The 27,964-nt window shown below is 37.9% G+C and overlaps 1 protein-coding gene across 6 annotated transcripts in view; it reads left to right on the plus strand.

Annotated features, from left to right (window-relative positions):
- The window catches only part of TPD52L1 (TPD52 like 1), a 124,388-nt gene that overhangs the window by 85,007 nt on the left and 11,417 nt on the right, over window positions 1-27,964 (plus strand). For all 6 annotated transcript variants that reach the window (XM_072331525.1, XM_072331523.1, XM_072331522.1 and 3 more), the window contains 3 exons: window positions 9,754-9,869; window positions 14,118-14,266; window positions 26,305-26,406. In XM_072331525.1, the coding sequence (XP_072187626.1) occupies window positions 9,795-9,869; window positions 14,118-14,266; window positions 26,305-26,406 (326 nt within the window). In that variant the 5' untranslated portion in view covers window positions 9,754-9,794. The remainder of the gene's footprint in view (window positions 1-9,753; window positions 9,870-14,117; window positions 14,267-26,304; window positions 26,407-27,964) is intronic.

A 27,964-nucleotide genomic window follows, 5' to 3' on the forward strand; every position in this document is an offset into this window, starting at 1 on the left:
ATTAAGTAATACTGGAAGAAAATGAGAGTGCAATTATATTGCAGGTGGACACATTCATGAGTAGGTTAAGTTCCTATAGGGAAGTCTGGTGGAGGTCCATGCTATCAGAAAACCCCATTGGAAGGCAAAAGTGTACTGACACCAAGTAGCTAATTGTTATCACACAGAAGGTAAGAGTTAATACAAACTGAAGTGGGTGATGCTTAAAAAACAGAATCTGAAGAAGAAGAACACAAAACCTGCCTGGTCTGCGGTTTGTGCTGATTCACTTCTGCTTCATGATGGCTGTGAGCTCTTACCATCAACCTGTAAGGAAGACTGGTGAGAGGAAATGCACCTTTAGCCCAATTTTGTGAGCGAATTATTGTTACAAATTTATAAATGCAATGATGCCTACAAAGCTAAGTCACAAATCATTCACCTTTTGTGTTAAGTCGTATGCAAAGAGGCATACCTGGTCTCCCAAGATGAGAGAGGAATCAGATATCATAAGGGATGCTTTCTCCCCTCTCTTTCAGCATCTTTAATTCTTTACTTTACTAACAGTGCTGAGGTGTAATCTGAATTAGAGCAATGGAACTTATGAATTTGAACCTGGAGAGAATGAAGGCTCTGTTATGTACCCAGTTACAATCATTCACGGTGTATTTTCCCTAGTACGTTCACAAGATCAGAAGTGGTGTATCTGCCTTACTGGCTGCGATAGATGATTGGAAGGGTGGAGGGCAAAGAATGGAGGTTCAAAAGAAAAAGGGGAAGTTGGGAAGAAAAAAAAAAAATAAAAGGCAACCTGCTGTTTGAAGCAAGATTTCTCTGAGACTTCTAATGATCCTGTTACTTGTGATCTAAAGGGTACAAATGACAACTACTTGAAGAATTTCTTTTTTAATTAAAAACTACCAGTTTATCACTTCTTGCAGTACAGATAATTTGTTGGAAGTTAATTGAGGAGACTTGTGTGTTTTATGTGTTGTGTGTTTATTGTGTGTTAGATCACTACTAAGCAATACTCTTGCACCTGGATTTAGAAAAGTACAGTGAGCTGTTCCTCTCCTAGGTGAGAAGAGTTATTTAATCGTGCCATTAAGCTTCTGTGATTTTAATTCAATGAAGCAGATGTGTGAGCTTAATTATACAGTTGGTGGGATCACAATCATTTCTACCAGCTGAGAATGGGACCCAAGATACCTGTCTATTCTGAGATTGGGAAAGATGTACCTCCATGTATTTTTAGTGTGAAAGGGTGGGTTTAAAAAATTAAACTGACAACTTCCACCTCTGACTGCCAGCTTTTCCATGTCATAGCTCTCATCTTCCCCTACATTTCTTTTTCTCTGGCCTAATTAGATATGCTTCATTCCTTCATTTGTTTTGTGCAGTCTGCTGGAGTTTGTAGAGTACCTTATTTGTGGAGAACAAGTCTCTTTTGTGACTCAGTGTCATCCACTTTCTCATTCCCTATTATTCTATTGTGACTTCATCTTTTCTTTTCTTCTGTTCTGCCTAAAGAAAGAAAAGAGATGATAACTCTTGCACTTATGACATCTCTTTCTTACCCTTGATCTCATGGAAAGTTGTGCAGAATGATCAATAGAAAGCACAGTAAGTGGTACAATACTGTCATTACTTTCAGTATTGACATAATAGAAGCATCTGCTGTCTTTAAACTGTTGCATTTCACAACAATTGCTTTGTATTTCCGTGGCTACAGCTTAGAAAGCAATGTTGCCCTTATCTTCCCCAAGCAGGCAGGATTCTTATTTTATACAAAGTGAGCTAGATATTTTTGGATAAAATGTTTAGGATTATGACAATTAAGTATTTCTGGGTGTTTTAGTTAATTGTTCTGCTTGGGAGATCAGTTCCTATGTTGAAAGTTGGTGCCTCCTTTCAGTAATTGCTATATACGTTTTTATGATAATTGCTGCTCCCACTTTCACACACTGCACTTTTATGTTTGAGATGAAACTCTTTACCAACATCTGTGTCTTCTCCTTGCAGTGATCAAGCTATAGAACCCATTCTCTCCCAAATTTTTTTTGCACAACTTGTTTTCCTTCACTAGCATCAGTGGCAAGCTGTGTCAGTGGCTTCTGGGGGAAAAATATCCTAGTGAAATCCTCAGTTTGATTAGAGTGTAGAGAAACTTAGCACACTACAACTCACTGTTTAGCCATGCAGTCCAAATTAAAGTCTTTCTTCATTTGGAAACCTGCCAGTCTATCTCATAGTTATGGATGGATCCTTTATTTTGGGGATTTAAGGAAGGAATGGGAAGTTTAAGTAAGACTTATTATAAGATGCTTCAGGGTGACTGGGAGCATTTGCTTTCAGATAGTAGACTATGTCCTAGAGCTCTTGAACACCCAGAAGCTGTCTTACTTCATTCTCCTTGACACCACCTTGGGCCCAAAGACCACTGGAGAGAGAAAATGAAGACATTTGCCATTCACATCTCTTGTAAGGAATAAAGGTGGAGAAAGAGTCAGATTGAGTCCTAAAGTTAGCAGACAGTAGGATCTACAATTCTGTTAAATATTTATGATCTTCATCTACATGGCCAGTATTCTTTCCTCACTAAACCAAGATGAATCCAGCCTCTAGCTTTATTTCCGAGTCACAAAAATCCAAAATCAGCCTTCCTTCTGCTTGGAGTTCTAAGTCCTCTGGCACGTCTTCCCATTTAGATCCTTCCATAATAACTGGAATAAAAAATAATAGTACTGGAAATCTTTGCAATTTTCAGTAATGTTTAAAATCATTTTATTTTACTGTACATGAATCTAGATCTCCCATCCCCCTCCTCAATCTCTCTATCTGGCATTTAGACTACATTATAAAGAAGATCAAGGACACTAATGCAGTGTCTGGACAGTTCCTTTGTTCTGCTTATCATTTCATCCCTTTGAAATTTAATTGCAATTTAAATTTGTAAACAATTATTTTCCAGTATTAAATAAGGTACAGTTCTGCATAACTTGTTGTGCTGTTACCTACCGTATAATGACATGGCAAAAGAACCCGTAACATTGTTTTGCTTAGCCTAAGGGCTATGCAATTAAAAGCTGTTTCTTTGCTTTGATGTGGGTACCAGGTAAGAGATAGGTTTGATATTTTTAACTGGTCAAGAAACAAAGAAAGAAAGATAGAACATTAATAGAGCTTCAGTGTTGTTAAAATAAAGGATTAGGATTACATTTATATATATTGCTAGGGAAAGTACACAAGCATTAACTTAGTGTTGCCTTTTGTATTGTTGTCACCGTGGTTAATTCAGCAAACATCACTGCCATTGATGGGTTTCTTTGTTTTTTTCTAACAAGGTCGATGTACAAAAATGAGCCAGGTATGTAATACTATAGAAAATGCCTTAGAGATAAATAGGGAGAAAATGAATAAAATGCACATAACGCATACTAAAATGCTTTTATCCACATAATTTTCAAGTGTCTGAATGAGAAATCTAAAAATGTCTGGGATCTTTTCCAGTGTATTCTTTGGTTCATTTAGTCTTTGTGGTATAAGCTACCAATCCTGTAGTTTCTAAGTGACTTATTTAATTCGTCATCCCTACAATCCTAATAGGAAACATATGTGCAGGTACGGATCAATGCTGAAACAATTTCTTGCATTAAATCAGATTGAACAGCAGACTCTAAAGCTTCTTTTCCTAGCCTTAGCTGTAACTACCATGGACTTCAGGAGAAATTCTTCTGAAATGCTCATCAGATGTTTTAGTAATGTGTTACCACAGTTGTGTTCTGCAAGCTATTCAACTTCTACTCTCTGTGTAAATATCTTAATACAAATGGTTGCCTGCTCAGTACTTCTGAGTGGACTCTTCTAAATTATTTGGGGTTCCTAATTACTGAGAATCCTATATTCTTCACCTGTCTTGTATATTTTATCTAATGGTATGACAGAGTCTAACAGTAGGTACTAAAACTAAGAATCAGATAGCTCTCATGCTGATTTATACCTACTTTATGCTTTCCCATGCTAAGTGTAAACCTGCCTGTTTGTGAAGGATAAATAGGGGTAATACATGAGTATATTATTAGTAGTATAAATGGCTTTAGGAATATGAAGTTGCATGGGGCCCTATGGCCTGAGACTGCTGAGGGCAAGATCTGAAGATCCATAAAAAGAGTGTCTATTTGAAAGAGATAATGAGTGAGTTAAACCTTAACTGAATGTCTGTTGAGCTTGATTCTAACTAGAAGTGGAGAGAATAAGTAGTGAGGACTCTAGCTATCTGTGGATTATGATGCATGGTTAGGTTCATAGAATAGGTTCTAAGATGTCTTCTGCTCTTTTGTGCTTCTTGTGTAACTGTTCTGTGGAAAAGAATTGCTGGGCACCAGACACAGTAACTAAGGCAGAATGCAGGAAGAATATGAATGACTTAATCTGGAAAAGATAGACAAGCAAATAGACACTAGGAAGTGGTGATGTATGGACACCTATCTCTCTTCTGCTGTCCCACCTGCTAATGGACTGCTTGAATGAGACCTGTATTCATCTAACATAATGAATACCCATGGGAATCAATGCTTAAAATTCTGTGCTGCTGGGAAAGGACATGACCTGTAAGATGCGGTGGGCTCTCATAATGGCTGGTAATCAGTAGATAAAGATCTCAGTTAAACCTGTGCAGGTTTCAACATCTGTGCCCTAAAATGGAAGTAAAAACCTTTCAACTTTTACAATTAACACTGAATTTCAGCCACTTGTAAAACTCATTCCCCAAAGTGACCAGACATTCTATGGTTCATGACTGACCTATGTGTGCTTATGAGAGCAGTACTTGTAGGTGGGCTTACATGACACCCTTGAAGTGTGCTGGGGGGCAATAGGCTGCTTCTTGGAAATCTGCCCTTGAAGGATGACTCCACCAGAGACAATACACACTTCTCTCTGCAGGGTTTAGTTGCAAATGTGAGAGATGGCAGAATCTAGAGATAAAGCAATAACTGGGAGAAAAAATTCTGCTATCTTTTGCAGACCAGCAGAGTGCACAAACTCTGGGCAACTGGTGTACATGTCAGTTCAAAGCAGAGGTACTGGTTCAAGGCTCTAGAGCAGTATATTATGTTATCAGCATGCCTGAGCTGATAAGCTGTGACAGCATCACTTACTAGCAGTAAATGCTAGCACTGATGCAACAGCAGCCTGAGTTTAAGTTGGTTGATACTGAAATATATGTGTTGCATTTCAAATATAAACATGTCCTAATTGTAACAGCTCTGCATACTGTAGCTGCTTTAGCAGCGCCATTGACTACATAGAACTTGACATTAATTTAGCAAGATTGTAGCGTTGTTATGGGTTGGTCTGGGGAATATCAGATGTCTTGCAGGTGTTGAAGTACATGAGCTTTAGTTGTGTGAAGTTAAACTTAATCACCACAGGTGGAAGCCCTAGTAGAGGAGTCATATTTTAGCGTGTCTGCTTTTATGAGCATGCAGATAGAACTACATTACATTCGTGCACATAAAGCCAGTTGGTAACTTGTTAATAATTACTCTGATCAGGCATTTATTTGCCACTCCTTGTGGAAAGCACAACCATTTGAAAATATTTCACTTAAAAATTTTATGCTTTCTATACTTTGTAAGATAAGTCATACCTGCAAGTTAATAAGTAATAAATATTTCTATATTTTTTAGGTTAGGAGAAGGAATAACTCTATGCTGAATTTACAGCCTCCCCATACTTTTAGTGTCCTGTGAAAACAGATCCTTGCAATGTTACCTAACTGGATTTGCAGCTTCCAAACAAGTGATGTTTTTGTCTGCATCTTGCACAGCTAAAATCAAGGCAAGCCATTCAGGGCCCAGGATTCTACTGCAAGTGAATATGGGATTAATGGGATAAATTGATATTTGTATATTGATATATCAGCGTAGATACGTGAATTAGAAACAAATTAATTTCCTTCAACCTCCAAAGAAAAAAAAGGTGAAATAACCAGGAAAAGGTCTGTAACTGTTTACTCAGTTACAGCAGCCCTATGTATAGAGTGAATGTGTACAGGCATACAGATTGCTGTCTTCACTTTAAAAAGTGCAATTTCTTTTTCCCTGGGTATCATACATAACTGTTGGAACTGAATGTACATGGTGAAGTTAAAAAAAAAAATGTGGTGTTATCTTAAAATCCTACCTTTAATTGACTAGATGTATCATCTAACTGTGTAGAACAATACTAGATTCTGGGGCTCAGCTCTAACCAGTTAGCTGAAACAGCTCATCCTTGTGTATATTTTCAAGAGTTATTAGATTGTGTTTAACAAAACATGTAGCTTCCTTACATATGGTAAATAGAGTCCTACCTTGTTCCTTAGAAAAATGTGGTTAAGTCGAGACTTTAGGGATCTTGTAAGTTGATGTATTCTATTATGCTTCTTTATTTGGTACACCTGTAACCAGTGTCTGAAAGGTGTTTTGCTGCCTCACTGACAGAAACCCTCATGGAAGAGGGAGTAGAGACAGTGCTTCCTGCAGAGCAGAAGGTGACGAATATTTTGGGCTCAGTGATACTTCTGTCTTACTAACAAAATCAATAGTCACCCTTACATGTATTGGTGGGAATCTCAATGCAGGTTTCTGTTCTCCTTGGAGACTGCAGAATTAAATTGTCTTAAGAATACAAAAGTGTCTGTAGCCTAATTTCTAATTGGTTTGTGTCTTTGCCTTCATTAAGCTTGTTATAAGAGGACTCTAACTCTTTCTAAACTCTAATACAGGGCTCAATGGTTATTGATTGGACAGGAAATAGGAACACTCACTCACTCACACACACATACAAAATGAAAAACAAAAAGAAAAAAAAAAAAAAAAAAAAAAAAAAAAAAAAAAAAAAAAAACAGAACAAAGTCCTGGGAATCACAGCTGCAGACTTTACCATGTGGATGCTAAACTCACTATGATTGTTAAGTTCCTTTGCTCTTTATTTCTCTCTTTCCTAAGATGAAAACTGAGACTAAAATTGGGGATAAAGTCTGTGAGAGTAGCACCAGACACTGATGAGATCTTTTCAGGCCATATTCAAGAAAGGAGTTTCTGTTGCTTAAGTGGAAAAGAAACTGGGAAGTTCAAATGAGCTAGCACCAGAACTGAAGCATCCTACCTGTGCTGATAGACCTGCTCTAGAACTATAATCCAACGAGAGTGGTGAGAGGACACCAATAAAGAAGTCCTCATCATAGAGTGGTATCTGAAGTCCAGACTAAAAGCTGCTACAAGGTGTGACTGGAAAAAGCAGGAATCATGAAGAATATGCAGAGGCTTGAGAGCAGCAAGGAAAGAGAGAGGGCTGCTGTTTACTGTGCTCATACAAAGGAGGGAAGACTGCGGTACAGGCTATAGAATGAAGGTGGAGAATAAGGGATCAGAGTAGATTTTAGGTGACTTGAGACTTGCATGAGAAGCAAGGGGTAAAAGTTATGACTGGCTCTGGATAAGTTTGAAAGGACTGTGCAGAAGATTGATAAGCATGTGCTTTTTTTTTTTTTTTTCTTTTTTCTTTTTTTCTTTTCTTTTCTTTTTTTTTTTTTTTTTTTTTTCAAAATTAATTGTAATTTTCAGTTCTATCATGAAGATTGAACTTGATCTTTAGATCTAGTTAAGTGTTAATCTTTCGGTGATTTTGGTCCATGCTGGCTTCCATATACTTATATATTCACTGTCTATTAGTTCTGGCCTATTTACCTAGGCAATCCCAAACTAATGCTATCCCTTGAATACAGATCTTTTTCCCTTTTAGCTCAACTATCATCTGCTTCAAGATCCACTCATCTCACATATTTAGCTAACTAACTCTACCCCAACAATTTCAGTGTTAACCCTGTTGGCCCTAAGATTCTTTCCAGTATTTCCAAGTGTTGCCTCGTACTGCTGCCCCTCCATCCATGAGGAAAGGGAACTGCTTTGAAAACCATGGGAGCTAAGTATAGCCCAACTCCCACAGCAACTCTGTAAATCCTAAAAAACAAACAAACAAACAAACAAAAACCCCAACAAACCAAACCAAACTTAAAACAAACAAGCAGTTTCGTTTAGTAATGCAGTGGGGCCAATAAAGGTAATTTTGGAGCATTCCTACTGAATAAATAGGCTTTTGTTTTGTTGTGACTTTGACAGTCTAGGTTATCCTGGCAAGCTCATTTTTGAGTAATGGCAAAGGTATCAACATCTCTTGGATGTTTTCTTATTTTAAAAAAGTTGTTGTGCTTTTGGGTGGTGCTCTGTTCTTGCACATGGATCCAGACAGGAATTCAACACCTGGTGTTACTTCTGTTTAACTTCACACTCATGGGAGATTGTAATTAACAGAGCTGAGTTCATCACATTCTGCTCTGCAGAGAAATTGTTAGTAAAAGTCTAATCTGTTCTATTCTGTTAAATAAAAGGAAAACCAGGTATGCTATGGAAGTCAAGATGGAAAAAAATGATAGAAGGCTGGAGGAAGCTTTTCATTCTTCTTCCTGCTTTCTACAAGCAAACATAAAATACTCAGTTTCAGGCTGTTGAATACTCCAGGCTTTCTGCTCGTAACCCCAGCTCCCTAAGGCCAAAACTTAACAGAGTTCTAATCTCTGTGAAAAAGAACATACAGGCCTCTGTGGGCCAGGGGAAGAAGCTGGTCTCTCCTGTGTTAAGTAGCACTCTGATGTTAAGAGCCACCCGAGTTTGTTCATTATCCAGCTGAAGAACTGGAATATGGGGAAAACTGCTGCTTTGAGATGTAGCCTGGAAGGAAATTTTCTTCCACAACAGAAACATACTGAGAAGCTTAAAACAAGTTCCAAAGGAGCAAGGATCTTTTTCTTTTTTTTTTTATCTCATGTTTTGCATTATTTTGTTTTCAGACAGTGAAAAACGGGTAAAATCCCACCAATCACTCTTTTCTTCTGACTGAGTGACTGGAAGATAGAATATATTGTGATTCTTTTGAATACCAGTCACATTCAGGTCTCGTGAAGATTTATGTAAGTGTATAGTTGGGTTATCATATGTGCTGATGCAGGTCTTCATCAAGCAGAACAAGGTAGCTAGAGGTCCGGTAGAGTAGTTCTCTCTGTGTAGGCTTAGATAAAGGAATCAAGGTATGATTCACTCTAGCATTTAGGAATCTGCAAACAGGAAATGTTTTCTTCTGCAAACTATTTCCAACTGTAAGATTCTTCAGTTTCTGCGGAGGTATTTTTAAAGCAAATTTGGCTTTGTAATATACTCACTGTGTTGCTCAGTGTACTGTTGCCACTTAATATCTGTGATTCACATTATTCAACTTTGCTTTTTGCCAAAAAATAAATAAATAAATAAATAAAAGGAAACAAACAAACACAGGTTTGCTTTATTTGTTTCTTTGTGATGACTTAGGTGGGTTTTTTTTGTTTTTGTTTGTTTGTTTTGTTTTGTTTTTTTTATTCTTTTTTTTTCCTGTGTATAAGAAATAAGGAAGTGTTTTGCCATGTATTCCAAGGTGATTGCCCTCTTGGGTCAAGTTGTGTTTTCATGTATTAAATTGTTTTTATACAGAAATTACCATCTAATACTTCCAAACACTTTTCTGAAAGGAGAAATGGAGCACAAATGACCTTTTGTAGGAAAACATTGATTTGTTGTTCCCTTTTACTTTTTCCTAGTGGGCAAATATTGCATCTTTCTTTTATTTTAGAGTTCATCAATATTATAGCTGAAATAAATAACAGTAGTTGTTATACTCTTGTTCAACTCTGTATTTCAGGTCTGTTAGAAACCCAGTCTTTGCATGAAGCAGATGAAGATATGGTTACTGATGTTGATTTCACCAGTATGATTTCCGAAGAAGAAAAAGAGGAGTTAAAGGCTGAGCTGGCCAAGGTAATTAATTTGAATTTCTGTGAGTATTAATGTTTCTATTTCTGTTAATCAACAGCTATTCATTGTAGGATGAATTATGCATCATAATGAGATGTTCTTTAAGTAAAATTATGCTAGGCTACACAAATTTGAAACAATTATTTTCCATATGTGGTATTTTTTTTGTAAGGTTAGCTAACTTCTATCTTCTGATTGTAGAGATGAAGTTAAACATGTCATTTTAGTCAACAAAAGCCACTTGTCTTTATATATATAAGCCTTTCTTTACAAAGACTGAAAGGTGTTCTTATTAGATCTATGAAATTGTTGTTATAGTGGTGTGACACCTGATAGAAAGGATTCTTTGTGTGGTGCTCTGAGGAAAATCTGCTGCTCATGGTTACAGAAGAGTCTGATGGCAATTAGCACAGTAATTTCATCAAGCTTTTGTTTCCTTTGTGACTGATATGTCTGGAGAGGGTTGTATTTTTGGTTTTCATTTATTTATTATTTTAAATTGCAGAGCTTCAGGACGTGTCATGACACCATGAAAAGATTTAAAAGATAATAGTTAATAAAAAAGAGAGGAAAGATTAAAAAGTGGCCTTTTTTATTACAAAGGCTCAGGAGGTTGACTAGATTCAGTCTAAGGTGTTTGCTGCTTTTGCAAATGGAATGGGCTTGACCAGGAAGACGGCTTTCTTACTGAGAGGAATCCCTGTCTTTTCTACAACAAATATGTAAATCAGTGTTAAGACATCAGATAAAATACCTTAATAATTGAGAATAATTAATCTTAATGACTTTCAAGTCATTTTAGCACCACTGATTCAGTATTTTTTAGTGAAACAGGAAAAAAGAAAAAAGGATTTTTTTCAGTGCTTTAGTGTTACACCAAGCTTTTGATTCTAAGTTGCTAGTTACTTTTTCTTTCTTTTCTGATCCTGTTACTTTTGGTGATTATAAGAAGGAAGCTGAAACTTCACTTACTGTTTATCACACAACAATGATGTAGGAATTTATCCATCAATTATTGGCTATTTGTTGGGACAAGAGGCCCAAGGGAAAACAGGAGGTTCACTCTGAACACCAGAAAGCACTTCTGTGCTATGTAGGTGATGGAGCATTGGTGCAGGTGATGGAGGACTGGCATAGGTTGCCTCAGAGAGGCTGTGGGGTCTCCTCCTACTTGGAGATCTTCAAAAGCTGCCCACTGTAGGTTGTCCTGATTGAGCAGGGGTTGGACCAGATAAACCCAGAGATCTCTTCCAGCCTGAATGCTTCCTTTCCCTTTTCAGGTGAAAGGGATAAAATAGGTGTATGGAAACAAGTAATAAAAAAGCTTCCTACAACCATCTGATACAGATATGTCTCTAGCAAGAGGACTTACCCATGTCTCTTTTGCATGCCTGAAGATCCCTATGAGAAATGAGTTTTCTGACAGAAATGCTCTAATACTTGTACCAACAAACAAGTGAGAGATTGCCTTTCAAATACACTGATCTTGGCTGAACAGGAAATTATATTCTGATTTTACCAAAAGCAGTTCACTGGCGCACAGCTTACTCTTAAAAACAAAACTGTAATTGTGCTGAGAAAGGCTTGGAACATGACCTTGGTGAACTCTTACGCTTAGAAGTTTTTTATGGTTCTCAAAAAAGACTTTCAAAAACTTGTAAGATCTCAGCTCTTCCAGGAAAAATACTGTGGCAATTGGGTAATGTTTCCTTTTGAGAAGCTATCTGATTTTGCTTTCAAGTACTGCTCTGGTCCATCAGCAGTGGTTGTGTTTTCCTCCATATCCTTATGTGTTTGTTCAGTTTTCTCTGAGGAGGAGGGCTGTGCAAGCACTCAGGCCAGGATACTACACTTTCGTTGGTGATACAGTAAGAAAAAAGGCTGTTTAATTTGTCTTAAAAATATGGGTTTAACCATGCTGTCTCCTGTTGTTGTTATTGTTTTTGCACTTAATATTTATCACTCAGTGCCTTGATTCGTAAAACTAGCATCATAAACATATTCAAATTACTATTCAGCTCATCACTCCAGCTTGTCGTCAATATTATTCCAACCAACAGCTGCATCTTTACACGTCTTTCCACCTCCACATTTTACGTAGTACTGTGTATTCCAGAATATACAGATAATACCAATTTACATAATTCTTTATTAATATCATTTTGTCCAGAATGCTCTATTTTACATCTCATGTACTCTCTGAATTGTTGTTTGTGGATGTGGTTGTTGTTGTTTCCATGGAAGTTATGTACGTACTATGCATAAATGGCTTTCAAGATCCCACTGGAAGTCCCTAAATCTTTCTCAGTCTTTGGTCACTGGTATCTGAGCACTCTGGGGAAGCTTTGCGTCTGCCATTAGGTTAAAATGATGGAACTTGGGAGCATTTCTTCAGTTCAAAGGTAGTTTCTGATCTCTAGAGATAAATAATGTATTATTTTTAATGCAATCAAAGATGTTCGTACTTGCACCACTGACCACAGGGTTAATACTTACTTTCTTAGGGCTTCACAGCTTTTGGCATCTATTCAAGTGAACAGGTGGAAGGTAATTTTAATAGAAACCTTCAAATGTTTACATATCCAAGTACCTAATGATCATCCTAGTGCTACCCAAGTGGAAAGTGCTAATGTTTATGTACATGTAAGCATACTGGTGTTGGTTTAAATTAAATTCTTTAACAGTGTTACTCAGGCAAACTTCTGGGAAACAAAGAGTTTTAAATTGCCATCTAAGGTGTGCTGAATTTTGTGATTTCTCCATTCTGTAAGCATTAACCAGTTATCCTCTCAGAATAGAAACTTGCACTGCCTCTTGACAGCATCTCATTGCAGGTTATAAATGTAATGGATAGGGCAAAAGAAAAAAGCAATTTGGGATTGTTACCCTTCCTACCAATGAAGTGATGGTACCACAAGTCTTGGTGAATACTGGTGTCTGGTGTCTGCTTCACTGTGGTTGTGGTTTTGCTTTGTGTTCATAGTCCTACTGCTTAAGCTTTTTGAATAATTTAGATAGTAGGTAGTGACAAAGGAAAGAAACTGGTAGCTGGTGGATTAAACAGACAGACTTTTTAAAGTACAGTGGACAGACACTTTTACAAGGAAGAGGGATGCATGAATGTGTCAGATAAAAATAATGCCGGTGCTGACATTGTAAATATAACCCTAGAGGTCACAACTGAATCTACTGGTGCTTGTGCAGCCAATAGTATTAAATCTCAGAATGAGTGTGATCCCAGGGAACTTAACATATGGTATGATACATTGCCATATGTTATACTGTTAACACATAGAGGAAGGAGCACAGTTGGTAAGGGAACTTTTAAACCTGAAGTGAAAGGCAGCTGCTCATGTCACTTACCCTTGTTAGCTTCAGTGCCTCTGAGTGCTGGTTACATAATTGGTTTAGGAATCTTCCCAGTGAAGAATTCAAGCCTGTGCTCATGGGAGTGCTGTCCAGTGGGTAAACAGTCAGTGGCAAACTGTTTCAGTTGTTCCTCATCTTAGTCAAGTGCTCTGGACATTGCCATACTAAAGCTCAGTTTTGGTTTTGATGTGTTTGAAGTAATGTCTACTGCAGAGAGAATTGTATCTCTCTGTTCAGACTAAATGTCATCTTTGCAGCTTGAATTGATGTAGTTTTGTTGGTGGCAAGGAGCTCTGAAAAGGTTTTTTGAATTATTTTCACTTATATTTTAAAACATGTAGGGCCTAAGATACAGGGATTGACACCCCAGATACACTTGACTTATAGTATTATGTGAATTATTTATTTTTTTTGTTTAACCTGCTGTCAAGAATTTGTTTTTTCTTATGTGTGCAAGATTAAAACATAATCTTTCAGTTAAATGCCTGTACATTAGAAGAGAGATGTCTGTCTGAATTATCCAGTTGTCTTTTGTTCAATTCCCTTGCAAATGAAAATGTGATATTTGAGGCTCCTGATGTCCAAAGGCAGATCTTAGTCAGGTTGTTCAATAGCTACTTCCTGTCCAGAGTATTCTGTCCATCTTATTAGGTGTGTACAATGGTATATACGGAGAGAGTCACCTACAGCAGTGGCGTTAGCTTTGTTCTGGATATCTTTGTGATCTAAACACACTCATACCTCTGTGCCTTTCCTGTCACACCTAAAAACCCCACAAGTTTGTGCGAGATGCATTTAATCTCCCAGGATGGCATGTGTTTATCTTTCTGCATGAACAGGCTAACACCTCTCTCCTTTCTCCTCCCTCTTTGTTTCTCTCAGCTAGAGGATGAAATTTCAACTTTGCGGCAAGTACTAGCAGCCAAAGAAAAGCACCTGATTGAAATTAAACAAAAGCTTGGCATGAGCCTGATGAATGAGCTGAAGCAGAACTTTAGCAAAAGCTGGCATGATATGCAGACAACTTCTGCGTGAGTACACAATGCACAAATTCATTTTGATATGTTGTGTAGCACATTGGATGTACTGCCTTGAGCCCTGGGATGAAATTTTTCCATAGAAATACCTGCCAGAATGGGTAGAGAACAGGGGGAAGTATGTCAGGCCTCTCAGAGCAAGGAGACCTGAAAAAAACCTTCCACAGCAATGATATGCTTTGCTACTTTATTGCACTTCACTTTTGCAAAGTCAATGCATATGAATCGGTCATGGAACCAAGGTCAATCTTCCTGTCCCATGACATATTCCAAAAGTCTACTAAGGAGAGAAAAAAACACGACTGATCTCAACGTATTATGTTTTCCAACTTCCAAGTGAAGAAAGATTACCAACTATTAGCAAATATTCAAAAACAAATAATAAATATCCCATCATCTGAATTATAAGGGATTACTAAAGGAATCAGCTGATGGGTTTTTCTGTTGAATTCCTGCTCCTGGCTGTTCAAAGGAAACATCAAAACATGGTTGTTATTAACTGTGCCATCGTTAAGGTTATTTTAAGTCCTATGTCTATCAAGTATATCAAGTTTTGCAATTTACCAACGTTGTGTTCTTTGGCAAGTCAAGTATCAGAGCCTTGGCTTACCACTGTGGAGAGTGCATAACTAGTTCACAAGAGTTCAGTGAAACTCTCCTTGTATGTGTAAGCAGCTCTGGGTTTCTAGGTTGAAAAGTAATGTAGAAGTGTAAAGAATAGTCACTCCACTGCATTTGTTCAAATAGTTTAATGTAAACTTTCTTTTCTAGAACCAGACCAGTTTACTGTAGAAGCCTGTAGTCTAACTCAGTTACTGCCTTCCAGGAAGGTGCATTTGAAAAATGCCTAAGAGCTTGGGTGAAAGGAGCAAGGAAAGGAGGTTATTTGAGTTACAGCTTGCTGCCAAGAGCTATTAGTACAAGCCTTGTGTAAGGAAGGAGTTAAAAATATACATATGGAGGTTGTGGTAGGATCCTGAAACTACATTAAAAAAAGCAAAGCAGACAAAAAATACAAACGTGTTTAAATTTGCAAATGACAGAAGTTTCACAATTTATTTATTTATTTATTTTGCAATTGGCAACTGAATTTGAGACTCTCATGGAGAAGCAAGAGTGAGCTACTTCACAGAAGTGATGAGGCAGGCAGGGCACTGGCATTATTCACGAAGAAGCAGTCTCATTGTACCAAAGAGAGCAGAGCAGTTTCAGTGACAGTAAGTACAGTCAAGCTAGAAGTCAAGAAGTCAAATAAGGCATAAACCAGTTAGCAGGTATTGTGGCTTGCATGACTCCTAACTGTAACCTTTGGACATTTTTTTCAGGTAGGTCTAAATCCCATCTACTTTTCATGAAACTGTCACTAACACAGGCACTTGCACTAGACAACAGCAATTCTGTCTCTCAGGTTCCAGGAGAGAGTATTCAGATGCACTGGACTTTAGAAGAGAGAAGCAGAAGGCACCTAAACTGTGGTTACTGGGAGACACAGGCAGAATTTCAAAATAAAAGCTTAAATTGTTACTTGAAATTTTGCAGCATTTTCTGAGATACCTTTTCAGTTTCCGCTCTGAGTATTGATACTTTTCACAAGGATAAACAGACTTTAGTAGCCTTTATCAGTATGGTATCTGTTGCTCTTTAAGATGAGCTACAGAAGCAGCAAGCCATTCATTGCTCCATGCCACCAGTGTTTGGAACTGAGCAGCAAGGAGTCCGTTTGTGCCCTTGAAAATCCTGTTCTCTATGGTCCAGCTGTGGTATTATTCTGCCTGATACTCACTGTGCAAATCATGGGAACTCAACATTCTTAAAAACAGATGTGTTATGTAATAGAGTGGTGATTCGTTGTTGCTAGTCCAAGATCGCAATGGGATGGCAGTACTCACTAATATTCTCTGATTTAATAAGGATGAAAAGGCTTGCTTTAAAAAATAAAAGTCCAAAATACTTACACTCCTGTATTTTAAACTTCTAAATCCCAAATTAGTAATTTTTAATTAAAAAAAAAAAAAAAAAAAAAAAAAAAAAAAAAAGGAGTTTTAAAGAGGCTATTTTTGCTTTCACTGAATCTTACTGGGTTTTGTAACCACCTTTTCTGGAAATTGTCCCCATTAAAGAAAAAAAATATTTTCTCCTACCCCTAAAGCTCAATTATGCACCAAAATTTTGGTCCTGTTAGTCTTAATAATCTTTTAAATTCTCCAGCTGGGGATCTATTCTTAGGGCTAAAGTGCACTTAGCGACTCAGCATCCAACTCAAAGAAAGAATGCCACTTGGAATGACTGAATATGAACTTCAGATCCTAATTTTTTTAAGCACTTACATTTGAAAATGTTGTCCAGGTAGGTTAGGAGTTGGCCTAAGCATGCTTGACATGTACATGTCAGAAATTATCACTGAAGGATACTGATGTGATTAAAAAGGGGGAGGGGGAAAAAGATCACGATCACACTGAAGAAAGCCGGATCTTGAGGTCGTGTTCTACACTGAAGATTGTGACAGGATCAACATAGAAGCTTGCATAAGGATTTTTAGTACAATCTTTGCGTTAGGGAAAGGTGGACATTCTACTATAGAGGATATTGGTAACTAAAGAGCAAGTGACTGTCTTGAGTTTAATTTCATTTCATGAGCTGGAACGATTCCCCATCACCAGGTTTTTAAAGATCAGTATTGCAGTGAATAGAGGTGGGTGGATATTACGTTAGCTTCTAGAAATGAAGGGTTTTATTTATATTTTAAACATATCTTATTCATTTATTTGAAATCCAGAAGCAAGCTAATGTTGGCAGGTTTTGGGGTTATTTATTTTAGCTTAAGGAATCATTAAAAATGTCTTCACAGTGGCATTTACAGAGACCACAGCTGAGCTTTTCTTATTAATGTTCTGCTACAAAGGAAAAGTTTTACGTAACCTGAACACAGTCTGTTTGCTTATCTAAATCTTTTTGATTGGTGATGATTCAATGAAGTTTCCACAGTGGTCTCTATTCTTCTGCATTTAAGATTTTTACTGTGTAGTGCACAGAGATAAGATGATTGCTCCAGAGAATTTTTGGGCTAGTTTTATGCAGAACCACAGAGTAGTTGAAGTTGAAAGTGATGTCTGTTGATCATCCAGTCTAGCTGCCCAGAGCAGAGTGAGCTAGAGCAGGGTTCTCTGGACTATATCTAGTCCAGTTTTCAATCCAAGATTGGAGCTGACAGCCTCTATAGCAGCTGATTACAACATTCAAACACCCTTTCAGTGAAAAGCCTTTTTCTTATGTTTGAATATGTCTTGTATCTTGTTCACTCCCTCACAGGTTTTCATACATATAGATTAAATCCCTGAGTCTTGTCTTCTCCAGGCTAAACAGACCCAACTCTCCAGCATCTCCACATAGGAGTAATACTCCATTCCTTTAATTATCTTGATGGCCCTTCTCTGAACTTTCACCAGTATATTCATGTCCTCTTCATGCAAGAGGAGCCTACAGCAAGACCCAACACTGCAGGTCTGGTTTTAACTGGTGGTAAGCCGAGGAAACAGATTACCACCACCAATCTGCTAGTCAGTAGTCAACCCTTTGTTGAACATGATTAGGTTCATCTTGCCCCATTTTTCTAGTCAGCATCAGAAATAATACTATTATAGAACCATAGAATCACCAAGGTTGGAAAAGACCTAAAAGATCATCCAGTCCAAATGTTCACCTATTACCAATAGCTCCCACTAAACTGTGTCCCTCAACACAACATCCAATCATTCCTTAGCATCCAATTGTTCCTTGAATGAGAACCTATTCTTTAATGCAGTTACAAAATTGCTTTGCATAATATATGGAGAAGATTACAAAGGTTAATTTATGTTTCTCATCTCTCTCTCATAGAAATAGCTAAAAACACAGGTCTGCAGACACCTTCACCTTTAGCAATCATATGAGTTGTAACTGTGCCCAGCTTTGGCCTTCAGCTTTTAAGCTGCTGCTCTTCTCACAGAGGAAAACAATGGGATGGTACAGTATTATACTCTAGGGAAATATTTCAGGGCTACTGAGTTTCTAAGCAGCAGCTGTATCTGTAAAACAATCAACCAGTAACCTCACTCAAGTAATAGTTCCCATAAACTCCTTCTCAATCTTGCTTGATTTAGCAGCTCTTAGAAAGCATAAGCCTTCTCTTTTTTAAATGGGTAACCTTCCAGCCCATAAAATAGAATAGTGAAATAGTTGCAGGCATTGCTTCTAGGGAGTTGATTTTTGGTTGGTTTTGCTACTAAAAACACAAAAACTAGTACCCCAGACATTCAGACTACTGTAGGGAGATGCTCTTTAGTGGCCAATAAATCATTACAGTAGCTAAAAATTGAAAGAAAACCTCTTCTCTCTTCAGGGGCTCTGTAGCAGTGAAATGTCTCAAAGCCTATATACTCAGTAATCTGAACTGGGGCATTGGGACTGCTTTGAGGTGATGGAAAATGGAAGCATCATAGGTAGGAATCTGACAAAACCATGTTTCTAAACAAGCTTTTCTTCTTTTGCTCTCACAGAGAAAACAGCCACTTCTAGAAACAGAAAATTGCATAAATTAAGTGACCAGAATTAGGAGAGCTGTAAGTGCTAACTCTGAACAGTATGTTTCCAAGACAGCACTAGACTGGCAGACTTTTTTAGCTCACTTAGGAAGGCTTCAGTATTGCTCTGCTCTTATACGTAACATCTGCCTGAGATCTAGGAAGGGAGCATTCAACATGGACTTGGTCTTTTCCTCCAGAAACAGAATAAGGATCACATCTTTGACTACTAACTGAAAGCTATATGTACCAGCTTAGTTCTGCTGATAGGGAACCTGAGGATAATAGTAAGGGTTTCCACAATTATTGTGAACTCATGTTTTGTAATTTAAATTTCTACTAGGTGATGAGAAAATAGAAAGCAGTAGTTGCTCTGCATGCACCTTGGACTTCAGATCTACAGTACTCAGAGCCTCCTTTAGTATAACTTTAAATACATAGTAATGTGTTCCAGAGCCTTAGAATTTTTTCAGGAAATTGGCTATAATTTCTGGACAACCATAGGCCTACTGTGACTTTTATGAACTTAGTATAACATGTTCCCACACACATGCTTGCTACCAGTGGTAGTAATAGAAATGTGGGTGTTCCTGTTCATTGTTATATGTAACCACCTTTTGTCATTTTCTTCTCTAAATTTGAAAGTACATGTACTGGTTGTAGAAGTGAAGAAACAGGAGTGTTGACTTTAGCAAGTACATTACTTGAGTGTGGGTGTGAGCTCTATAAAAGAAAAAGAAGCCTCTCATTTCCAGTAATTTTCAGTGTCCTTTGGGTCAGTCCAGGTAATGTTCCCACCCTCTTCAAAGACTTGGCTTTGTTGGCTTTTTGGGCCACCTTTCTGTGTGTATCTCAGGCCTTGAATGTGGAAGGATGGCCTAATGGAAAATAAGACTGGAGAAAGGAAAAAAAAAAAATAGAAGTGGAGGAAGGAACAGGAAGGGGGAAGAAGAAAGAAGGGGGGAGAGGAGAGAAGGGGAAAGAGAATAAAGGAAAAGGGAGACAGGAATATATTTAATCTGTATAGATTATTTTCATCTAGTTTACAGTACGAAGCCCACAGACAGTGTTATTGGTCCAGTTTAAGGTATGGTGCATATTAAAGCTTTGTCCTGGAATGTCTTAAGCTTTTCTATGTTTGAGACAATGTATTATGTCTTTTCTGATAATAACTGTATCACAACTGCTTGTTTCTCTTCCATTCTATGCTACACTGTACAAGTCATACTTCACACAGTTGTATCCCCAGAGTTTTCCATGACTCTGAAGACTGCACTGCAGGACAGTACAGAATATTTGTCACTGTTGCCTGACACCTTTCCTGACTCATGACTATCTCCTGCCTGCTGAACACAGCAATTTACAGAATCAAAGAATGCCTTGGGTTGGAGGGGACCTCAAGTAACATGAATCTCCAGCCCCCCACCAAGGCAGGACCATCAACCTCCCCTTTTAATACTTGACCAGGCTTCCCAGGGCCCCATCCAACCTGGCCTTGAACACCTCCAGGGAGGGGGCATCCACAGCCTCTCTGGGCAGCCTGTCAGCACCTCACCACTCTCATAGTAAAGATCTTCCCCCTAACATCCAACCTAAATCTCCCCTGTTTCAATTTAAAAGTTTGTGTGCTGCACACAGATTTCTGGCTGGAGGCAGGTTCAATGGAGCCTGAAGAGATTCTGTTCCCTCAGCTCAGCCCTTAATCTCTCTTAAAGAGAGAAGCTACTTGGGGCATAGCTCCTTTAAATGATTTAGGCATTTGCTGCATCCATCAAGGGGCCAGCATGGTTTCAATTCATTCTTAGAATATCTGGCAAAAGGAGGAATGCCAAAAAAGTAGATCTGTTATTATCTGCAGTTGGAAAGAATTTCAGGTGAGCATTTAAACGAGTTCAGAATTCATTTGTAGGCAGAATGGGAATGTGAATGCTCTTAGGGAATATGTACAGACAATACGAACTTTTAAGTACATACTGTCATTCATATATACATCTATTTTTTAGCACTAGTGTAATTTATTTAATCCATTCTATTTTTCACAGAAAATCAACAGCAAAATAGTTTTCTAGCTGAGAGTTTCTCAGAGACCCAGATGCTTTACACTGATTCCAGAAAATGTCATTCTTAATCTGACTAACAGTTTGAAAAGAAAGAAGAAGCAAACTCCATAGGAGGTGACTTATGCTACCAGGCTCTGCTCTACATGATTTTGTTGTTAATTGTTTGCATTTTCTTGCATCTTTTGTAAGCTCTGACGCAGAATTTGGTTTCTCAAACTGATTAATTTTGCAAGCAAGCATTGATGAAGAGGAACAATGCTGAATGAAGATGTACTGATTAGCAGTATGTATTGTTGTATTTTATGGAAGCTGGTTTTAGAATCTTTCTAATTCGATAGTAGGTCAAATATGCAGATGGCCATGCAAAATATGAATGCTGTGTTTGTAGCTTTCTTCTGTCAGGAGCTCATACACTGTGCCTATGAAAGCTGGTTAGATTTAACTCTACTGTATGAAGGGCTGTTCTGCATTGAGTAGAGATGAAATCAAATACCACACAGTATGATTATCCTGTCTTATCGTGCAGATGATGTTTGTCATTTAAACATCTAGTTCTCTGACCTCTTTATATGTCTGCTGCTTAACTGTGTTTTATATGAAACACCATTTCATAAGACATAATGTGAAAATGAAATAATAATCTTCTTTAATGTAGTTGACTGTAAAAATCAGCTAGTGAGACAGTTTTGTCGTATGATAGTCTGACCTAAATGCCTTATACGAAGGTAAAAATGCATTCAAAATATGGTATAAATCTATCTGTCAACAGAGTATGTTACAATACTGGAGATGTAAGCTTCTTTTATGTGTTTTAGGAAGAGTGTATCAGCAGAATTTAACTGTGCCATATCAACATATGTTATGATAACTTCTAATAATATCAATTTTGTTGAATAATTCTTTTTTTTTGTGAAGGATATTCCATATTTTAAAATCCGAATTATAATCAGAAAATTACAGATACAATTCCCAGGTGAAAGTCATCTGAAAAAAGTAAATATCTGTAAAGTCAGAATGGGCTTGATTTGCAGTTTTACAGTTCAGATACGGTATCTGTTTAATCTTTTTGCCTACAAAATACAGTGTAAGTATATACTATTAAGAGCTAAGTAAAAAAGCATGAAATCTGATCCTTGTTATTCATTACAAGAATTGTCCTGTGCTGTGGAGTATGTTTAGGTGCCACACAAACATTGAAGGCATTCCTGCTGTGACTGGGGCTGTTTAGTCTGTGGAAAAGGAGGCTGAGGGGGGACCTTATTGCTCTCTTCCAGTATCTGAAAGGTGCTTACAGTGGGAGTGGGGCAAGTCTCTTCTCACTGGTGACAGGACATGGGGAAATGGCCTCAAGTTTCGCCAAGGTAAGTTTAGGTTGGATGTTAGGAAACACTTCTTTACAGAAAGGGTAGTTAAGCACTGGAATAGGCCGCCCAGAGAGGTGGTTGAGTTACTGTCCCTGGGTGTGTTTAAGAGCAGTTTGGATGTGGTGCTCAGAGATATGATTTAGCGGAGGGTTGTTAGGGTACTATGGTTAGGCTGTGGTTGGACTTGATGATCTTTGAGGTCTTTTCCAACCCGAGTAATTTTATGATTCTATGACTGAATAAATCAAGCAACTCCTGTATCCAGTTAGTCTGTTTCTTCTTCCGCTGATGCTGCGGGACATGTGGCATAATGTTTTTAGAATCATAGTGATGATGCTGACATGTGACTGTATGAAAGCAATGCATTACCTAAAAATGTGAACACTGATGGCTCCTATTAATGGTCTTGCATACAGTTGAGAAGATTCCCAGAGATGAGAAAGAATATGTTGGAGATCATCAGTATTAAAATAGTGACAATGGCAAGGTATAAAATGAGTGATGTAAATACAACATAGCTATAAAAAAATCTCAACCCAAATACTCTTCTGATTATAAATAAAGAGCATAATTAATTACAGTAAGGTCATTTATTTATGAAGAAGACATGGTGATATGAATGGTGCATATCACCATCATGGCAAGCATGGTGGAGATTGATTTTTATGGTAATCGCTTGTGATGGAAGCTGTTGTTTCTTGTCTCTGCTCCCAGGCATTCCTTGTTGCAGAGCATTTTTACCTTGTTGCATTTTTGTTCCTTAAAGCTCCTTCAGCATTACTAGAGGGAAGAGGGGAGTTTGTGTCAAAGGTCATTTTTTGCTAGTTGATGCTGAAAAAAGACCAGTTGCATAACAGTCTTAGCTGGATTTATGCTGTTGTGTAACATCAGAAGTATTAGGAACATAAATGCAGTCTCCATGTCTTTCTTGCTAGTAGAAATATTGAGGAAGACCTTTTATTTAAAGGATTTACAGAAAAAAAAATGAATGTGTATATTATTTGTTGAAATGTCATAGTGTCATTTCAACCAGTTCTTGAGAGGTCTTTTTTGATGAAGGTAGTATTCTGGCCACAAAAGTGTTAATGTTTCTGTCACAACATCCCCAGACAGCCCTACAGGCTTGGGAAGGAGTGGCTGGAAAGCTGCCTGATGGAAAGGGACCTTGGTGTGCTGATGGACAGTTGGCTGAATATGAGCCAGCAGTGTGCCCAGGTGGCCAAGAAAGTCCGTGGCATCCTGGCTTGTATCAGGAATGGTGTGGTGAGCAGGACTAAGGAAGTCATCCTGCCCCTGTACTCGGCACTCATCCTGAGTGCTGCATTCAGTTTGGGGCACTTCAATATAGAAAGGACAAATAGGTGCTGGAGCAGGTCCAAAGAAGGGCAACAGGGCTTGTGAAGGGCTTGGAGAATATGCCTTATGAGGAGTGACTGAAAGAACTGGGGCTGCTTAGTCTGGGGAAAAGGAGGCTAAGGGGTGACCTTATTGCTCTCTTCCAATGCCTGAAAGGTGACTGCAGTGAGAGCAGGGCTGGTTTCTTCTCACTGGTGACAGGACGAGAGGAAATGACCTCAAATTGCGCCAGGGTAACTTTATGTTGGATATCAGGAAAAACTTATTTACAGAGAGGGTTGTTAAGCACTGGAATAGGTTCCCCAGGGAGGTGGTTGAGTCACCATCCCTGGATATGTTTAAAAACTGTTTGGATGTGTTACTCAGGATCCTGATTTAGTGGAGTATTGTTAGAATTAGGGTAGTTTGGTTAGGTTGTGGCTGGACTTGATGATCTTTAAGGTTTTTTCCAACCTGAGCAATTCTATGATTCAGAAACGTTTAATGGGCTCACCTGTTTCATAGTTGGAAATTACGTATCTCTGATGTATAGAAGCATCTGGGACTATTCTCTTAAAGGGTTTATACAATATGAAGAACCTGCAACACAAAGTCAAGACATGGAGAAACTGTCCCATAAATATAGACTTGTCCGTGCGTGTAGTGTACTGAGAAGTGTATTAAGAAAAAAAAGATCTCAGAACATGTTCTGTAAAGTACTTTAATTCTTACTGTCAATTTGTGCTTAAATAGTATTTGTCCCTAGATATATTTTTACATGATTATCAGCTTTGCTGAATATATACACAGGATTTTGTAGACAGTACTTATCAAGAAGGTATGTGCTCATAGTTTGAATGAGGCGTCATTAACATCTATTTTAGTGTCTCTATTCTATGAGGTGAAAATATGTCCACTTAGAATGACAGAGGTTAAATTAGTCAAACTGCGGGATGAGGCCTTGGTGAAATAAGAGCATTGCAATCTTGAGTCCAGTCAGAAACAGCAGGGCTGCAGAGAAAGGAAACCCAATAGAAATTATCTCATTGATCATCTTTGTACTCTGAAAAATTAAAACAAAAAGCAAAACACCAAAAACCAAACAAGCAACATAACCAGTGCTCCTTCTGTTGCAATGTTTTGTCCTTCGTTACCATTCTGATTTAGTGAATGAGCTTAATTCAAGTTATCTAACAAACTGCAGGTCTCTTTGAGATCTGGTACCTCAACCTAAGATCCTTTAGTTTGTTTTTCTGTTCATTGGATACCTGGACAAGATCCTTCACAAAATGGCACCTTTCACTTGGCAGATTTAGAATTTGTTAGGCAGTCTTAAGCTATTTTATGGGTTAGGGACATAAAATCCCAGTATTTGTATTGAGGAAAGTTATTTTTGATAGAATACCACATTGTTCATCATCTTCCTTCTGACCTATGTTTTTTACAGCATAGTCCTCAGCAAAAGACTTTCAGCAGTACACACTGCTAAGGCTAGAAAGGCCTGACAAAAAAATATGATGTGCAGTATTGTGAATGGTGGACTTCTCTTACTTCTCCTAACTCCACAAGGTTATGTAGCTCTCATATGGCTACAAGTTAGAAGAAAGCACTCTGCTTCCAGTTAAAGAATTAGGCAGGGGAATTTTTTGCATTAATCTCTGGAGTATTTTGGTACATATTTGCAATCTTACAAAACTTGTTCAAAGGAGAATTAGGACCGATGGAATTGTACTTCTGAATTTTTCATGATCATTTCTGCAGTTCTTCTCTGCCAAGGCACACCATGGGGTACTAAGAGTAATTTTCTGGTAGGCTCTGCTTTTGTTACTAGGTCAGTATTTCCAATTATGAGCTTGTCTGTGTCACTGGGAGTTTCAGATAATTTCCTTAGAAGGAAACCTCTGACGTGCTTAGAGTTAGTTTATTCAGCAAAAAAAAAAGCATCTGTGCAGAAAAGCTTATTGATTACTCTGAGGATGCAAATTAACCATTCCAAAGGGCTTTTGTAGAGCAGAGTGTATATCCTAAATCAGTAAATTAAGAAGATTCTGTGTTTGAATGTATATGCTATAAGTGAATTGAGTGACTTCAGAAAGGAATCAGTGCTATTTAGCTATATCACACATTCACTGTTTAGATTTTTTCATCTTCCTCTTATCAAACCTTCTTCCTTTACTCTGAAAAATTAAAAGATACAAGATTGTAGCATACAGGAACAGATGAGATCTATTTTGTCTGATCTGAAATATCGGTAAATAATTTTGAAGTTTATCTAATGTATGTATGTGTGTTTCTAATCGGTATAGACAAGAAAGAGCAGAGTTGTATGTTTCCTGATTCCTCTGTGCCAGAGAGTTGGTGTTTTCTGAGATCATTCTTATTTGATGTGACTTTACAGAAACTGTAGAAATCAGGTGCTCAACAGATCACAGCATTCTGCTTTTAAATAGCTTGTGCTTACTCTCTTGGAAGACACGAAGTGCAATGGGGAGAAGAAGAGCTCTTTGCTCACATTAGGATTAAACTGCATTTACAGAGCTGTGCAGAAGTGGGCATCTCTGTGATTTGTTTTGTGCAAGTTACTGTGTTTCTTAGCCTTTTAGTGGATGAGGCTTTAAAATGTAGAAATAAGGAAAGAGGGAACAAATAGCAGAGCATTTTAATCTCTCTTAAAAATACATGTTATTATTTTTGCTCTTTGTTTCTGTTTCCAGGTACAAGAAGACACATGAGACCCTGAGCCATGCAGGACAAAAAGCAACAGCAGCTATCAGCAATGTAGGAACTGCTATCAGCAAGAAGTTTGGAGATATGAGGTATAGGAGCTGCTGTTTCACTGTCCTTACTTTGAGGAGAAACAATACAAAAGCCCATCAGTTTCTCTTTTTGGTTTACAATAGTGTTCTGGTATTTCAAGTAGTTGGAGTATTTTATAGCATTCATTGTTTTGAACCAAAAAGAAGGGGTAACAATGAATGAAGGTTATGTTTTTACTCAAGTACTGTTTTTATCAATAAGCAAATAAATAATCCTTTGGGAACAGCTTAGCAACTGAAGGAAATGTTCAATAAAAGGGAACACAATACTGCAGTAAGGTCTCTATTAACCTATTATCTATTATGTTAAAGTTGAAAATGGAAATCCAGTCAGTGGCTTGCAACTAGCTTATGAACATAAGCTAAGAGCTGTTTGACCTCATACACTTAAACTTCTCCTATTATATATGCTTGCTCTTTCTTTTGATGCCTTCTTATTCTTCTGTATGAGAAATACTGAATATAGTCCTAATGTCATCTTTCATGCTGCTCACAATTTCATTTGGTTTTATGATGTAGCCTTTTTTCCAGCCTCAGGCTCATTTGCATATGTTTTTGTTTTTGTTTTTCAACCACTGTTTATTCTTAGTGCCTTTTCTTCTTTCATAGCTGTATAGTATATATTTGCGAGATTCATGATGAGGAGTCTGTGCACCATGTGGCATGCATGTATTCTGTTTCATCCTATGTTCTTTCCTCACACTTTCTTATGTAACAAAGGCAAAGCCAATGCTTGGTGAACAATGCCGCTGTTTCTGTGCTTTGGATCCTTACAGCAGGGATCAGAGTTGATGTGTAAATACCCAGCATGCTGGTTCCTGATGGTAGAGGGAAGGATGACCAATGATTCAGTACTTCACAGGTCATGTTACTGTGCTTTGTATAGGGTGTCAAATTTCTGCTAACGTGGAAATCATCTCTTCACTGTAATAGAGCATGTTTTTCCCTTAGTATTGCCCTTAATTACTGACTGCTATCAAATTCGTTTCTCCTCCCTGTCAGTACCAACCCCCCACCCTTTGGTGATTGTGCTTCTGACTAACACTTGAAAAGCAGATGGGTAGTATTTATCTCATTAGCCCTTTATCCAAGAGGCTGAGTCCACGAGCATTTGAAAGGGTCGCACTGTAAACCTTACCACTTAAATGGCCTGGTTTAAAAATATTTTCTCCTACTCCAGTGCTGACCATGGTTGGAGGAATAAGCTGTAAGAAGACATGTATTCATTGTTTCACTGTTTTTTCTTTCTTCTTTTTTATTCTTTTTCTAATCCAAAACATTTTATTTTAGTGATCAAGCACTAAAGCACATGCATTACCTTTGTCCCTTTCTGTAATGCTGATTTAAACACACACCAGACTCTGACTTAATTCTGTTGCTTAAGCATTAAGGCTGATGCTCACCAGTGGCATCCAGATGCAAATCCCAGTTCTGCTTTCATTCCGAATGGACACTTCCAACTGCTTTATAAAATCTAGATAATCATTGTAATTCCCCATATGTTCAGCAGTCTGGCGTGTTTGTTCTTTACCCCATCTGTGGCAGTGGCGATTTTGAA

Source organism: Excalfactoria chinensis, chromosome 3 (genome assembly GCF_039878825.1).
Source record: "Excalfactoria chinensis isolate bCotChi1 chromosome 3, bCotChi1.hap2, whole genome shotgun sequence".
In the NCBI taxonomy this organism is placed as follows: domain Eukaryota; kingdom Metazoa; phylum Chordata; class Aves; order Galliformes; family Phasianidae; genus Excalfactoria; species Excalfactoria chinensis.